At 35.2% G+C, this 17,516-nt stretch overlaps 1 protein-coding gene across 1 annotated transcript; it reads left to right on the forward strand.

Annotated features, from left to right (window-relative positions):
* Positions 1–456: 456 nt before the first annotated feature.
* On the forward strand, positions 457–14,024 carry LOC133720322 (insulin-degrading enzyme-like 1, peroxisomal). The gene is made up of 26 exons (XM_062146578.1): positions 457–662; positions 804–879; positions 1,048–1,115; positions 1,804–1,895; positions 1,987–2,060; positions 2,179–2,222; positions 3,638–3,689; positions 3,928–4,050; positions 4,139–4,251; positions 4,446–4,608; positions 5,543–5,635; positions 7,041–7,126; positions 7,981–8,067; positions 8,610–8,713; positions 9,067–9,169; positions 9,285–9,380; positions 9,505–9,694; positions 9,829–9,890; positions 10,119–10,223; positions 10,983–11,184; positions 11,300–11,508; positions 11,991–12,115; positions 12,210–12,261; positions 12,345–12,431; positions 12,869–12,991; positions 13,418–14,024. The coding sequence occupies exons 1-26, from the start codon at positions 546–548 to the stop codon at positions 13,667–13,669; spliced, it is 2,898 nt and encodes a 965-aa protein (XP_062002562.1). The 5' UTR covers positions 457–545; the 3' UTR covers positions 13,670–14,024.
* The last annotated feature ends 3,492 nt before the right edge of the window (positions 14,025–17,516 follow it).

The raw sequence follows: 17,516 nt of genomic DNA on the forward strand, positions 1-17,516 counted from the left end.
CTTTTGCAATTTCTTTAAGAAAACCCCATTGGGAAAAATAGAGCAGGAAGAAGAACAGAGATGTATCAAAAATTCAAAACAGGAGAGATCGATAGAGTTTCATACCTTGTTTACGAGAAAGCGAAAGAAAGATTGTTGCTTTCGAGATTCCTTGGTCTGCGTCGCAGACTGAGGCTACTGGACAACAAAGGATGAGATTTTCCACAAGAAGGGAATTTGGGTGTGGATTGCTCGAGGCATTTCGCTTTCGAAGATAAGTAGTGTGAGGCTCCATCGAAACGCACAAATCTGACCTACTGAGTAGTGTGCGGCTGTGAGCTGCTGTGGGAGATTTGGAATACACGCAACTTTTACAGATAATTTTTTTCTTTTCTTTGGGCTGGTATGGGCTAAAGATAGATATATATACTTAAAGGTTTTTGGCCTAAAATATTGTCTAGGCTTGAGAGCCCATACAGCCTTCTACTTCCTTCCGCCCCTGAACACCACCAAAGTCTATTCTGGGTGGCTCTGCCTATCTCGAAGACAAAGGACACTCGGAAGACATGGCTGTGGGGAAAGAAGAGATATTGAAAGCCCGTACGGACAAGAGGGACTTCAGGAGGATCGTCCTCCCTAACTCCCTTGAAGTCCTCCTCATCAGCGATCCTGATACTGACAAGGCAACTCAGCTTTCATCTCAGACTTGTTTCTCTGTTTCAGTGGATACGTTTTTATTCATGAATTTACAATCTTTTGGGTTTTGCATATATTTTCTCTATTTAAATTTTTCAACTTTTTTGTTTTCTTTTTTTCTTTCCCAGTGTGCTGCTTCCATGGATGTCAGTGTTGGTTCTTTCAGCGACCCTGATGGCCTGGAGGGCCTTGCCCATTTCCTTGGTAACTATTTCTTTTGTATTTTGGGTTTTTAGTGCATTTTTAGTTGATATGTATGTATGCATGGTTGTTTCTTTGGTAGACAGAGGTTTGAATTTCTCATTGCCAAGTATAAATGAACGAGATAGATTGCATATGCAGTTTTTGAATAAAGCAAGTGTTTTCTTGCAGAGCATATGCTGTTTTATGCTAGTGAGAAGTACCCTTTGGAGGATAGTTACTCGAAGTACATCACTGAGGTAACTTACTTTCAAGCTGCAGAGCGACTTGAGCCTTTTTAACTTGTTGCTGCAGCAGCATTCAGTTAGATTTTATTATTACTGTTATTATTTTTTATTATCATGCTTCTCCACTTTATGTTACTGTTGTCAAACATTGTTGCAGTGGACGTTAAAACAATAGAAAAGCAAAGAAAGAAAGCCTAGACTAAGAGAATTATTACAGGGCAGAGAACCTAAGGATCAGCACACAACCCCCCAAAATAAAATGCAATGGTCATAGTTATGAAAAACTCCCAACCCCCAATGCTACTCATGTCCTTATTGATGGATCTTACTTGTTAGCGGGAACAGATATACTGTAGATATATACTTTGTTAAACTATTGTAAGATATATACTTTGTTCAAATGCTTACTTATTAACCTCACCCTCTGGGAATCTCCAGTTTGAGTGTTACAGCTGAGTCAATTTAGTAAGATTCTTTGGCCGTGGTTTTGTTCTTGGACTAACTGTGAGGGGCCATTTTCCATAAGATTGTCTACTCCTGTATTTTTTCGGATCATAGAAGTACAGAATCATGAAAATAATTGTTATCATGTGCTATTGTAGTGCACATCTTGTTCTCTTGTCTTTTTGCTAAGTTGTCGGCCTAAAACACTTATTTATATTGTTTCAACTTCTTAATGGCTAATGTTCTTGATGCACAGCATGGAGGAAGAACAAATGCTTTCACAGCTGCAGAACACACCAACTTTTATTTTGACATTAATCCCGATGGTTTTGAAGAGGCTCTGGACAGGTAGATTCTGCTTTTCTTTCTACTGGTTACTCTTTTTCATTTTGGAATTTTAAAAATTAATTCTATTGCTGTTGTGTGGTTTACTTTCCAGGTTTGCTCAGTTCTTTATTAAACCCTTGATGTCAGCTGATGCTACAACAAGGGAAATTAAAGCTGTTGATTCAGGTTAGCTACTCTTTTTTTGATAGCTTAATATTAAACTTATAATTAGAGTTAATGGCTCTTATAATAAATAAATAAATAAATTATACTGTTAATGACTAGTCTGTGTTTGATGTTACAGAAAATCAGAAAAATCTGTTGTCCGATGGCTGGAGAATGAACCAGGTATGAGTTACAGCCTTTGAATCATGTTGCTAGATGTGTTTTTCTTTTCTCTTACGTCAGTCTTATATAAAATGCAGGTATTAATAATCAAGTGCTCGAGCCTACACACACACTCTCTCTCCCTCTCTCTCTCCCCCTCTCCCCTCACCCCGAACAATTTATCTTTGAAATATTTCCAAGAACTATCATGATATTATGAATTCAGTCCAAGTTTCATGTTTGGAATTGAGGCTGGCCATGTATACCAATATCCCGTTACTGTAAGTTTGTTAGTTTCTAGTTATAGTAAACATTGTAGTTTCCATAAGCTTTAGAATCAACTTCGAAGTGTCTTCTAACTACCCTAAGTACCGGTCATCAATTAGATAGCCATGGAAGATCACGGAGTTTACTGGCATTTGCAGGCGATGGGTTCTAGTTGTTTTTGGGTTTTCTCTCACAAGTATGATGTTCTAATTCTAAATCACCATGTATGACAAGTAGGTTCAAATTAGCATCATGGAATTCATCTTGGTTCATCTTCTTATCACCATTTTATGTGCGTTTCTATCTGGCTGTAGTAGTTGTCTTGATGACAAAAGATGTAGCTTAAATTGACCTCGGAGCATGTAGCTAATATATATTTGGAGTGTGGACATGCCAACGCATTGTCATGGTAGGTCCTGGTAATTTATTATCCAGTCCAGTTGATCATCTAATAAGGGATTTGCGCGATATTGGTAGACTGATATTCAGGGAAATCCTTGCTTGAGTTTGGCATGGAATATGAAATGAGGGTGGTGATTTCATACAAGTAATCTTGAGGGCGGGACCAATCATCTTTGTGATTTTGATACCTTTATGTAATAGGATTGTGGAAAGGTGAAATAATTTGAAGAGTGCCTAAAGAATAATTAATGCAAATCAGATTATAGATTGTAGTAATTAATGCAACACTTTCAAGAAAAATGATGAAAACTAGGCCATGTGTAAACTTCATCGTGGCTTTTAAAGTTTACAACATCTGCATGAATGTTAGAGCACCTGGACGTTTTATAAGCTTTGCTGGCTATGGCATTAGTGATTGCAGAGGAATGCTTTCAATACAATTGTGGAGACGACCAATGCATACTGTGGAATTCGAAAAAACACTTATGATCTCTCTCTCTCTCACACACACACACACAAGTAGTATATACATGGGCAGATGTAGCTATTTTCTGAAACTGTGGCTAAATAAGTAAAGCACTACTAAGTTTCTTCTGACGAAGTATGAATCTATACTCCTGTCCTTACAGATTACAATAACCCTTCTCATAAGCTTATGTTCTTGAAGTGAAATAAACCATGTGGCGCCTCTTATATATATTCTAGCAGTCTTTCTATTTCTTCAACACGTGTAACCCTTTTTATTTGCATGAAATGCCTCTTTACAGCTTCAGAAGCATCTAAGTGCAGCGAATCATCCTTACCATAAATTTAGTACAGGTCAGCAGTTGATTATAATCAATTTTTTTTAATTTTTTTTCTCAAGCTTGGATTTTAATCTTTGGTTATGATAACCCATGTTAAATTACATTTGGCCCTCTCTCTGAAAACTTTTAGTAGCTGGCTGCTGCTGATTGAGAATTTCTTTTCTGCTTTGTTGGTTTATGAAATTTTATGGACTATTCGTATAAGAATGTCTATATGTGTTTTGTTGTGCCTTATAGTTTCTATGATTCAGGCAATTGGGATACTTTGGAGGTTCGACCAAAAGCAAAAGGGTTGGATACCAGACATGAACTTATTAAATTCTATGAAGAATACTATTCAGCCAACCTCATGCATCTGGTTATATATGGAAAAGGTTTCTAGCTAAATTCAACTATAACAATCAGGTTCAGTTCCCTGTAGTTAAGCCGAAATGCTGAATTATTGCCACCGGATGTTTTCAGAGAAACTTGATAAAATTCAAGGCCTTGTAGAGGACAAGTTTAAGGAAATTCGAAACATTGACCGAAGTTGCCTTCGTTTTACTGGTGAGCCTTGCACATCAGAACATCTGGAGGTACATGGTTCCCCTAAACATTTTATGCTGAGTTGAAAGGTTGCTTTGTTACACTGACAAGAAAACTTACTAAATAAGAAACAAAAATTGGACTACAAACAGATCAGTAGGCGAGATTTTACGAAAAAGGTTTTTAACCTTAATGCAGGCCCTATATTGAATGGATAGTTGTTGCTCTTCTGTGTTTATTTCAGATTCTTGTCAGAACCGTCCCAATAAAAGAGGGTCATAAATTGAGACTTGCATGGCCTATAACTCCAGAAATTCACCATTACAAGGAAGGGCCATGTAGGTATCTTGGTCATCTTATCGGCCATGAAGGAGAAGGATCTTTATATTACATCTTGAAAACATTGGGTGAGTTTTGCATTATCTGTTACAGGCTTAAGATATAAGTTTTCTGGCAATTTTTTTTGTATTTCTGAAACTTTTTGAAGGCATTGATGTATTCCTAATTTTCATTGTAACGCCTTTATAGACTTCCTAATTTTGTGTCTGTATTCCTTTTATATTTTCCAAGTGTCATCATGAGTGAAAAATGTAACTTGAAAGTGAACAAAGCTCATGAAAGTGTTGCTTCAAATCTTTAAATCTCAGCTTGGTTCTCATTTAAGCAGAGATATTACTGGAGTTCTGTGCATGAGAATATCATAGTATAGGCAGGTTACATTACACTAGGGTAGTGAAATTTACACTTTATTTTACAATCTACGCTCAGTATCTTAAATTTTGTCTTTTTGTAAAGACAAAATTTGAGTGTGTGAATTTCATTCTAAAAGAAGAAAGGAATGTGGATTGCAAATTTGGGAGTGTGAATTTCATTCTCCTTACACAATTGTGTTGGTCTACCTCAGATGTCCATCTTGTACTATTGTAGTAGAATAACAGAAGAGATGAAATTAAGTTTTCTCAATTCTGGAAGAAAGTGAAAGTTAGCCCCAACTTAGTTGAAGTAGATGTGGTTCAAACTTGGAAGTGGAGGAGGTGCACATATAGAAGGAAAATATTTGTTTGCAAGTGGAGTATGTTTAAATATCATCTCTCTCTCTCTCTCTCTCTCTGTATGTTTGTTTTTTTTTTTTTGAGCTAGAATACCATATTGAAATTCTAGAACTTACTGAAAGAGTCAAGTTCTGTTATAGCATGCATTAATTTAACATACGTCAGCGAAGTTCTTATTTTTAAAATAACAACATGCTCGGGTGAAAATTCTAATTAAATTAGGATAAAAGGAAATTCACTTGGGTGAAAGTTAACTTCAATTATTCTTTTCTTTCAAAATAAATTGCAGGATGGGCAACAGGTTTGTCGGCTGGTGAATCAGATTCTACTTTGGACTTTGCTTTCTTTAAAGTAGATATTGATCTCACCGATGCAGGCCACGGTTAGTTCATCTTTTATTTCTTGTTAATTCACTGGTTATTATGACTAGTAGTACCAGAACGAATCATGATCGTACAGGTTGAGACTTGGGACTTCAAAATCAAAAGTGATCATTATGGTGCCTCCCTCCGTTATTTTGATATTGTTGTCATAAAAAAGAAACATAACCAACTTTTCTGGGCTGAAATTGTCAAATCAATCTTATAAAGTGACTCTTTATCTTATTTTTGAATTGTTTTCAATTGAAATGAATCTGGAAATTTGGGATCCTCTCTTGTTCTTGAGGCATTGAGTTGGTGGATTTGAAGAACATGTTTTTCGGTAAGGAGTTGCGTATCTGGATTGAAAAATCTGTTTGGTATTATTGAAAATCTTTTTTTTAGTGAGACTATTGTCCAGTAATTTCAAACCCTGTGTCTTGAGTTTGAATATCAAAGTTTCTAACCTTTACAATTTTTTCCTTCGATTTCATTAAAGGTTGCCAATATAATTTGCAACAGTATTGAAGATGATATATTGGTTTGCACAACGAAACTGGTTGGAATTGAAAGGAAACTCGTCCTTGCAACTCGCACATCCATGGCTGAACCCATGGAAGTTTTCTAGTCTTTCTGTCTTTGTAATTTTATCAGTTGGTTTCGAGTTACTGTTTCTAATATGTTTTTTAGAGTTTGAAGTTGGTTTACGGTCTAAACCAATGCAACTTGCACATTTATGGCTGAACCGACTTCGGGTCATTTTTATTATTCTTTTTCCTTGCACTGGATTTCAAAAAAATTCTTATCCTTTTAGATATAATAAGAACTAGAAGCTATAAGTTTGGTGGAGTGGTGGGTAATGCCTAGAAAGCACCTATCCAGATCCCATGTTCGATGTCTACAGAGAGCAAATATATGAATCTGTTTACCAAAAAAAAAGAAGAAGAAGGTAAAATTGGGTTTAGAGCTGTTAATTTGAGCTCAGAGTTTGTGTTTTATATATGGAATAACTCCGCAAAATCCCAATTTCGGGAAGAAAGACAATAAGAATTAAGAAATTTGATAAATCGACTCCATAAAAGTGATGGCATCCCTACAGTAGTTGGATGAACTACCATGATTGATACCTTTTGAAAGCTTGGATACCAATTTGATCGATTTTGAAGTCACCAATCTGTTGAAAGCTTGGATACCAATTTGATCGATTTTGAAGTCACCAATCTGTCTGATCACGATTTGTTTAGGTACTAAGTGCCAATAACCTTTTTTTTTTTTTTTTGGTATTCTATTATCTCCCAACGGTTTAAGTTTTATTTGTTTCCTCCTAAGCTTCTTTTCATAAGTTCTATGGAGCTTGGGATACTCATCTGACCTTTTCTTTCTGATGTATAGTTTCATAATATAATTAGTCTTGTCGCTACAATGCAGAGCACATGCGAGATATAGTAGGCTTGCTTTTCAAATACATTTCCCTGTTACAGCAGTCAGGTGTCTGCAAATGGATATTTGATGAGGTAGACATGTGCACAATACCTTTCTCAACAAGTTTAGCATCTGTTCTCATCCATAAGAATTACTGATGCATGGGTCTATGATATGGCATCATATTCACAATTTGCTTGTGTAGGCGGAGATCCGGTAGTTTATTAGTTCCTAATTGTTCAATTGTCCACCAATATGTGTATCTGTAAAGAAGAATGAGTTGTAAGGATGATAATATAAGTTCTAGTTATTGATGCCATCTTCTTAATGACTCTATATCCTTTTTCAAGGCAAACCATGTGAATCTCTTAGCAGTAGTCTCTATAAAGACAGAATGCCATAGTCATTTCTCTAATTGGAATTATGGCTTAAAGTAGTGAGAATTTCAGAATATTTTAGATGATTCGTTGAATGATTAAATTGCTTGACATGGATAGTGAGAGCAGTTGAAAACCTAAATGCCCCTAACAATGAGAGGTAGTAATGTTGTCTTCTATTGATCGTTTGGCTAATATGATTTATATGCTTTTGAAGTATGAGGTTAAGTCTCATTTACATCTGTAAATAAACCTTGTTCATCTCACTTAAACAAAACAAAAGTTGAAGGAGGATGAAAGAATGTTATGTTATTTTCTTGTCTTTAACAACGCTGAAAGCATGAGTAGAAATAAGTTGTTAACATTTGTTTCAATGTATCAACTTTCTGTCCACGTTGTTACATCACCATGTTCTCTTAATTCTTCATGTATCTAAATAGTTTAAACTTTACTGCAGTTTTATTTGCAGTATAAATTATAGATTTTTGTTAATCATATTCAAACTTTGTATGGTGACTTGTCTCTCTGATTTTGTAATGGGCTCTGACATGAGTTTATGTTTACTGAAGCTATCTGCTGTTTGCGAGACAAAGTTTCATTATCAGGACAAAATTCAACCTATTAATTACGTGGTCAATATTTCATCAAATATGCAGGTAGGGAGTTTAATGTTCACTGTCCTGGCTCCTGTAAATATATTTCTGTTCTAGACATTTTATTTACTAGATCTTTGCATGTATGCCTCACGATTTTTACTGTTTCTTTAAGGACGTGATCTGTATGGGTGTTGATATGTAGCTGTTACAATTAAAACTTAGGATGTTTAACCTTACACCCGAGGCCTACCCAATATCATTTCACGAAAAGAACAATCTGTATGGATTCTTCCCATAGAAGGCAATAACATTTGGCAGCATTGCCAGAGATGAATATGAGATCAATTTTACCAAACTCTGCAAACCAACTTAAAGAACGTCCGATGGAGAGCCATCAAATGGTATGAATAGCCGGCCAGTGAACACTTTAAAGAGTGTTCAATAGCCAACCACCCAACACGTGTAAATTCTAGCTTAAAAGGGTAAAGTGGGTAATTGGTGGGCTCTAGTGAGAACATTTTGGGTACTGTTTAGAATTTGCTATTATAGAACTTTACTTCCTTATTACTCAAATCAAATGACAAGTTTTTATCATATCACAGAAATATCCCCCGAAAGACTGGCTGGTAAGATCATCATTGCCTTCTAACTTCAGTCCAGACATTATCCAAATGGTGCTGAACAAGCTTTCTCCGAACAATGTCCGGTAAGTGCTACTTTGTTGGATTCTTAAGTGGTTGTTAAGACCTTGAAGCTTCATAAACAATGTGCTAAAGTTCTCATTGCATTTGATGCATATACTATTGCTGAGTGAAATTAATTTAAGAAATTTGTTTATTATTGTGATTCACCACTGTAGAAGTCTAGAATTCAATAATCTGTTATCCGCATTTGCTGAGGACTGTCCTGTTTTAGTACCAAATAGTTTTATTTCTTTTATATGTAGTTGATCTTCGTCTTACTATCTTAAAGTTTGATATCAGCATTTATTTAGTTTTTCCATGTGGGAATGATATTAAACTGTGATAAAAAGTCTGCTAATATGTCCTATTTCTACAGAATCTTCTGGGAGTCCAAGAAATTTGAAGGTGATGCAAACATGTTCGAGCCCTGGTATGGAACTGCTTACTGCATGGAGAAAATTACAGGCTCCAGAATTCAGGTTTGTTATGGATCCTACTTAAGTGAATACAGTAGCACAAGGGCATCATTGATTTCTATTTTTGGAGGTCTTGGTAATACTTTGCTAATCTTGAAAGTTATGTATTTGATTGCAGGAATGGATAGCATCTTCCCCAAATGAGAATTTACACCTACCAGCACGTAATGTTTTCATCCCAACGGACTTGTCTCTTAAGAATGAGAATGAGAAGGTGCAGTGAATAGTAAAAAAATATGACATGAAATTGTTGTTTTTTTTTTTCCTCCAAATTGTTTCTCTTACGAAAATAAAAAATAATTACATTAACCTTTGTTATTTGATTGACTTTTAATCAGGTCAAATGTCCAGTTCTGTTAAGAAAGTCACCATATACAACACTATGGTACAAGCCTGATACAATGTTTCTTACTCCTAAAGCATACGTCAAGATTGATTTCAATTGTCCCCATGCAAGTGGCTCCCCTGAAGCAGCAGTCCTGACTAATATTTTTACTCACTTGTTAATGGATTACTTGAATGACTATGGTAAGAGGTTTACTTACAATCATATTTGATTATTTAAATCTGGGAATCTCCATTTAATTTCCATTGGTCTTGTTTTTGGCTTACACAGAAGGTGTCATTTTCTTTGAAGTGCTTATTTATTCTTTCTTTGTCAGCTTATTATGCTCAGGTTGCTGAACTGTACTATGGAATAAACCACACAGAAAGTGGTTTTCAGGTAGATGGTTCTTTAAATTATTGTTTCGGTGTTTCTGTAATATTTCTGTCTATGGTTTCAGCATCTCCTCGATTTGATCTGTTCTTTGGTTTTACAGCATTGTGATCTTGAGAATTTTTATTTTTATATTTCTGTAATTTTTATTGTTTGTTTGTTTCGTATAGTGTGTTTGTTTATACTTCATAGCAGTTGCATTTATTTTGTTTGCTTGTGACCTTGTATTTGTAGGTGACTCTTGTTGGTTATAATCACAAATTGAGGATTTTACTGGAAACGGTAGTTGAGAAGATTGCAAGCTTTAAAGTGAAAGCTGACAGGTTCTCTGTGATCAAGGTAAACGCTCTTGTGTCTAATAATATTATGTTGTAAATCTTGTCAATATTGTTCTTAGCATTTGGCTGAACACTTTAAGTGGTGCTACAACATATATAGTGGTTTGTTGGGTTATTCCAGAGACTTGCTCCATGCGATCTTATGTTCTGAAGCACCAGTAAAGAATTTGAAATATATAGAAACTTATATCCTATGTAATCTATCTTTTTTTCTTACAAAAATAAATGTGGTTGGAACTTTAGCTTTGTCTAGATGTTTTAGGGTTTCCCAAATTCATGTTATCTTAGACTTGGATTGGAAGTTTCCGTGATCAGGAGAATAGCTAAGTTGGCATTAGAGACGATTTGTTTCTTCTTCTAGATTAAATACAGTTAATTATTCATATAATGAAAGAGTTGAGTTGAAGGAGGATGCCCAATTAAAGATCCTTGTCACTGTTAGGGACATGATTTTCCTATATTTGAGCATCATTAATTATCATTAACATTTTTTTTTTCCAATAAAAGAACTTTGTGATCTAATCAATTAATTTGTGTATCGCTTAGTCCAACTTGGTATTTTTAGCTTCTTTCGTTTCTTGTGTAAAGAATACTTTCTATGCATTTTTTGCATATGGGAGACCTTTATGATAATTGTTTTCAGTAACTTGTTAAAATGGCTGATTTGTAAAACATATAACTTGGGAAACAGATATCTCAACTGGTGCGTATCTTTGATACTGTATCTAACCTGTGCTGTCTGCCCTTTTGTCCCTATTAGGAAATGGTCACAAAGGAGTACCAAAATTACAAATTTCAACAGCCTTATGAGCAGGCTATGTACTATTGCTCATTAATTCTACAGGACCAGACTTGGCCATTGATGGAACAACTAGAAGTTCTTCCTCATCTTGAAGTTGAAGATCTTGCTAAGTTTGTTCCAATGATGCTCTCAAGGGCCTTCTTAGAGTGTTACACAGCAGGTTCCATATTTTTCTTTTTTCTTTTGAATAATTGTTAGGTTATATAACCATTATTCTGTTCATTTTAGTTTTCATTTTCTAGTTTTGTTAATTGCAGAGGGATTTTGTTTTTCAGGAAACCTTGAAAGTACTGAAGCTGAGTCAATGATCCTGCACGTAGAAGATGTTTTTTTTAAGGGTTCAAACCCTATTTGCCAACCTTTATTCCCATCCCAACATTTGACAAATAGAGTCGTGAAGCTTGAAAAGGGAAAAAACTTTATCTATCCTGTGGAAGGCCTTAATCCAAGTGATGAGAATTCTTCCCTTGTCCACTATATCCAGGTGCGTGTGGTATACTTGTTACATAAATGAATAATCTAGAATCTATTGGAATGTTCTCATTTCCTCTGGAATTGTTGATCCTAGTTTTCATTTCTGCGTCTTATTCAAAGTTAAACTAAAACTTGTAAGCTGAAGTGTTAAAATTTAGAAGCCAATAATTCCTTCTCCACTTATTAAAAAGTCCCGAGATTACTATAATTCACCTCTTATGGATGTTTAGTTTGATCATGCAAATGGACTTTCAGGCTTTTATTCTGACAACAAAGGTTATCCTCACTCCATTTTTTACTCTATGAATCTTCTTTATTGAGTAAACCTATGGTGATTCTTGAAGTTGGCAGCAAGTGTTCTTTATAAAAAGTAGCAGTTCCCTGACTTGAAGTTGGCAGCAAGTATTCATTGTTCCCGTCAAAATAGATAAAACACCAATCTACCACTCAATTATTTTGATAGGTTATGATATATGCCTTTTACATGTGTAGGTTCATCGAGATGATTTTATGCTGAATGTGAAACTTCAGCTGCTTGTTCTTATTGCAAAGCAACCAGCCTTCCACCAGCTTAGATCAGTGGAGCAACTTGGTTACGTAACTGCTCTTTTACAGAGGTATGACACAAATTCAAATTACTGATCCCCAAGTTCATGCGATCTGCTTTTATTTATTTTTTCTTTTATTTAGCTTTGTTTTCTCCTGATGTAGGAATGATTGTGGTATCCGCGGACTGCAGTTTATTATACAATCCACAGTGAAGGTATATGGCATGCTTCTACATTATGAATACATTATTTCCTTAATTGCTTATTTATACCAAATATGTCATATTGCTCTTAACAGGGTCCAGGACATATTGATTTGAGAGTGGAGGAATTTCTCAAAACGTTTGAGAGTAAGCTTTATGAGATGACAAATGACGAATTCAAGGTGAGGTCAACTAGGATCTAGTCTTCATTTCTTTATCTTATTTGACTAGATGATGTAAATCTTCAAATAATTGCGACTTACGGTTGAGAAAGTCGAACTAGCATTCTGACTCATTAAGAAAGAGCGATTAGTGTGAAACCCCTGTTCCACGTCGCCACATGAGGCGATTGAACTAATCGCAATTAAGATGGTCAGCAAACTGAATTAAAATTGGCTTTTTGAGGCATGAAAGGGTTAAGGGGTCACCTAGTAGGTCTCTTTGAACTTCCGTAATGCTCTTCCACACAGTAAGAAGAGGACATAATATATGTACAGTTCAGTGACCTGATCTAGACCTCCTTTGTGTTTCATTCTTTAAGCTGATATAACTTATGTTTGCGAGTCTTAAAAGGCTCAGATTTTTTCCACGATAATTAGCTGCTGAACTGTTTATGTAGAGCAATGTAAATACTTTGATCGATATGAAGCTTGAGAAGCACAAGAACTTGAGGGAAGAAGCTGGATTTTATTGGAGGGAGATTTCTGATGGGACCCTCAAGTTTGATCGTAAAGAAGCAGAGGTATGGACATCAATCTAACTTTTCTGCATGTCATTGCAATAAAAACAAAAAAAGGAATCTAACTTGTCAGCATATATATTTGTGCAAGCATAATGCAAGGTATCAATTCATTTCATACCATTGAATAATATAATGTCCTCATCAGGGCATTAATCCATGTGACTGTTCTTCCTCTGCAGTCCAAATTTTAAGTTTCACACTATGTCATTGACCCTAACTGAGGGACAAAAGCCATCATAAATACTAGTGCTTGTGATACTTTTCTAATTGGACTGGTGTGTATTAGTTTCTAGGTTGTAGTTTTGACCCCGAGGGAAAAGGTGTGGAGTTTTTGGGTATAGTTGTCTGCAGAATTGACCTTATTGGTAATTTGCCAAAAAAGAAAAAAGAAAAAAAAATTCCCTGATTAATGGTGGTGTTGAACAGATTGCAGCACTGAGGCAGCTTACACAACAAGAGTTGATTGAGTTTTATAATGAGCATATAAAAGTTGGGGCACCTCGTAAGAGGACATTGAGTGTACGAGTATATGGGAATCCTCATTCATCTGAGTATGCATCAGATAAAAGCTCCCCAGTGCAACCTTGCACTCCCAAAATCGATGATATTTTCACTTTCAGAAGGTCACAGCCTCTTTATGGTTCATTCAAGGGAAACTTTGGTCACGTGAAGTTGTAGACGATTCAGAATATGATTTCTGGATTACAAATGATATTTCTTCATTTCAACTTCTACAAAGTTGTATGAGAATACTGAAGATTGTTGACAGCAGCAGAAAGAGAGCTCAAGAAGTTCATTGAGAACGAAGAAAAAGTTTAGAAGATTCGACAGTGACAAACATTGCCCTTGTATCTTTAGTTATTTTTTTTCACAGAAAATAAAAACTTGTCCCAGTCAACAATGTTATATTCTTTGTATTCTATGTTGAGCTACCAAGAATTTGTTCTGTAATAAAGTCATCCTCAAATAAGAAACGCGGAATCTGCCCTTGCATGAGGCTTAAATCTTTATAAAGTCCTCAATTAAACGCCAATTATTGTTACAACTTGCACCTGATTTAGACCCTGGCAACTATTCTTTTCTACATTTACAATATTTATGGCGCTCACATGGAATCATAGTAATGGTTGGTAATCGGCTATTTTTGTCTCTGCTGTGATGGTCTCTCTGAAATCTTTTCAATTCATCAATTTCAAATTAACTCCGTGTGGTTAAAATTTAATAATCCGAAGGAACAAGGGAGACCAAAATACCAGATTAATGGACAAACAAAAGTTTTTGATCTCAAATACATTCTCTATGAAATAAATTTTTATGAAAAGGATGTCAACTATTTTTTTGTAATAACCCAACCCAGAGGGGTGCGAGAAGAGGGAGCTACTATCTAAATAATTTCACATTTGATGAAAAAGAAAAATGAACAGACTAAAGAAGACTCATGGTCTAACTCTTCGTGCGTCTTGACTAGGCCTATAGCACTAACGAAGGAAGGGCAAGAACAGATGGGTTTTTGGTCACTTTAGGTTTAAGCTTAATTTTATTTCTAGATAGATTACCTAGTCTATGCTGATGACAATGAACATATCTCTCTTTCAGGTGCTCAGTTGTATTTTCGAGGATGTCAGCTTCTTCCTAATTCAAGCCTTCAAGGTTATGTATCTTGTTGTCGTCACCCCCCCCCCCCCCCCCCCCCCCAAAAAAAAGGTGACTGTTTGAGAATATAAAATCTCACATGAGAATATTGAGATCTTGCAAATGTGTTTATAAGCATTTTGAACCACCCAACTGTTGTCAATTTGTTTTGGTTATGGAACTCATATTACTTTTATAAGAACCAAGTTAACCCACACGTAAACGCTGCCTAGTCATCCTGATTCCATATCACCTAATATAAGTTGTCCATATCTATGACCTTTTCGATAGATTTTCATTTATACCTATTTGATGGATTTATACTTGATGGATTTATACTAAAGAAAAGCTACACATAAGACGTCATGTGTAATCTTTGGTTAGACATTTTTGATAGATTTAGACTACAAGAAAAGCTAGATGCAATCTCCTATAAGGCTATAAGACAATCAGTGTCAAACAAGTCGAAACTAAAAGTTGAGAGAGAATAGTTCGGTGAAGGTTTTTTTGTGAAATTTGAGTGTCTCCAAGAGAATGACCATGATTTGTCATTGCAGCTCACGTGAAGTTTATTTATCCAAAAATATATACATAATAACTTTTCCTCCCTCCTCTCAGAGAGAAATATTCATTGCTTAGCTTTCTATACAAGCAAGAACAAAGTGAAAAAGAAAAAATTTGTTCAACATGCATGTAGAATCCCAACAGTAGACTTAAAGTCTAAATTAACTAGCTTCTATCAAAAGATTGTAAATTGTGGATACGAGTTTTGCCACATAAAAATACAAATTATACAATAAAATCGTCACTTTAGGGTAATTTTATTCACACATCTTTGTTAGGGTGGGTGGGGGTTGGGTTGCAGAGCTCAAAACCCTCATTCGTCCTGGGATGATTCTTCAATTTAATGTCTATCAAATTGAACAAATTGGACAATCGATCTGATCTTTTTTCTTTGAAAGAACAATCTAATCTTTATGGACAGATGAATTAATCAAACCTCAATGATCATCTTGGTTTATAATAATTGTTTGATGAAAGTGTAGAGATGCTATAAGTTTTAAGTTAATGGCTGCAACGAAAAACAATATGTTTCAAAATCTATAATTTTACATTCCACTGGATTGATGTATTATACAATTATGCCAGATTTATATAGAACATGATATGCAAAGGCGGCCGGAGAAGAAAAAAAAAGTTGCAGGTGGGAAAAGAGAGAAAGAGGAAAAGGATAAAAGAGGCATAATGAGGAAAAAATGTCCAACAAAAAAATTAATGAATGTGTATTAAGAAAATATGTGTGTGTTAATAAAATTTCTCGTCACTTTATATATTCAATGGCCAAAAATCGTCTTCCTTTTTTCTTTTTCTCTTTTTTTCTGTTACAATACAGCATATATGAACTCATTGTTATTGGTGCTGCTGGCCTCCCTAGCTGCCTTGACAGCGCAACCGCTCATCATGGCGTCGAAAAGCGGCGCGTGGTGGTGATGATCGTCTTGAGAGGAGGAGTTGGAAGAGGGAGGGTGGTAGTACAAACGTCCGGTTTGTGGGCAGTGAGAATGAAACCTGGCTGCTATTCTGACCCCTGTATCCAATAATTCCACCCACTTCGCCATGATGATGAATGATGATGATCTAATTGATTAATCAAGTCTCCTCTCTCTTAATCTTTCAATGGTATCTGGGTTGCTCTCTCTCTAAGCTTGGCTTTGTTTCCAATAGACAGAGAGAGAGAGAGAGAATTGAGAGAGGAAAACCCAATGGAAAGAAAGAGAGGAAGATGGCTTTGAATCTGTGAAGAAGGAGAAGAGACTTGGTTCCTATTTTATAGCCTCGCCTATTGTGGTTTTTCCAAGAAGGCTGCTTTGTTTTCTATATTATTGCTCGGTCCACATTTACTCGTTTTTCTTTTGTTTAAGGAAGTGACAGAGTGAGCATAAACGAAATGAACATGGTACATTTTCTATGTAAATATAGATTTGGGTGGTGCGTTACTTATGGTTAGCATGATTTGACTCTTCCATGTTAACAACCAACTATTTGGGCCTGTGGGGGACGTAGAGGACAAATTCCTAACCAAATATGCATTTTCCAGAAATCATCTTTTGATAAGGCTACATGAGCTGTCCAAACTTTTTGTTTTAACATCGTTATCATAAACTTTTTGTTAATAGAATAATGTTATATATTTATTTTTAAAAAGGAATATAATATATTTATAAAAAAAAAATCATTTGCCCATCACATCCTTACACATGTCAGTGAGAATCAAATTCATGACCTTTACAATGTCAGAATTATAATTTACCAACAGGTCACAGCTCACAAATATATTATATACCATGACTGAGCTCTCAGTTGCGAGATAGAAATAATTATTATTTAAGTGATCATATTCAATCTTATTATTATAAACATATAACACAGATAATACCGGTCGGAACCAAACAATCAAATGCTACAAAAACTTAGGAACTCGAAGATCATGTGTTCATGTTAAAGGAAGTTAAACTCCTAAATTTTGTCGACCTAGATCCCAAACTTCTGTACAAAAAACCAGATGGGTAGGGCAAATTCCTAACTAAATATTCATTTTCTAAAAATCATCTTTTAATAAGCCTATTGAAGAAGTCCAAAGTTTTTTTTTTTAGTTGAAAATATTGTCATCATAAATATTTTTCTTAAAATAAATTTATACATTATGACCGACTTCTTAGTTGCGAGATAAAAATGATTATTATTTAAGTAATCACACTAAATCTTACTATTATAGACATAGACTCAGAGAGAATTTCTTTCACATCAGTTTCAATTCAAATTACATTAATGAAAACTTGAGGGCAGCTGCACCAGTCTTTATTTAAAAAAAAAAGACATGTAATACATATAC

This window comes from Rosa rugosa, chromosome 7 (assembly GCF_958449725.1).
Source record: "Rosa rugosa chromosome 7, drRosRugo1.1, whole genome shotgun sequence".
Classification (NCBI taxonomy): domain Eukaryota; kingdom Viridiplantae; phylum Streptophyta; class Magnoliopsida; order Rosales; family Rosaceae; genus Rosa; species Rosa rugosa.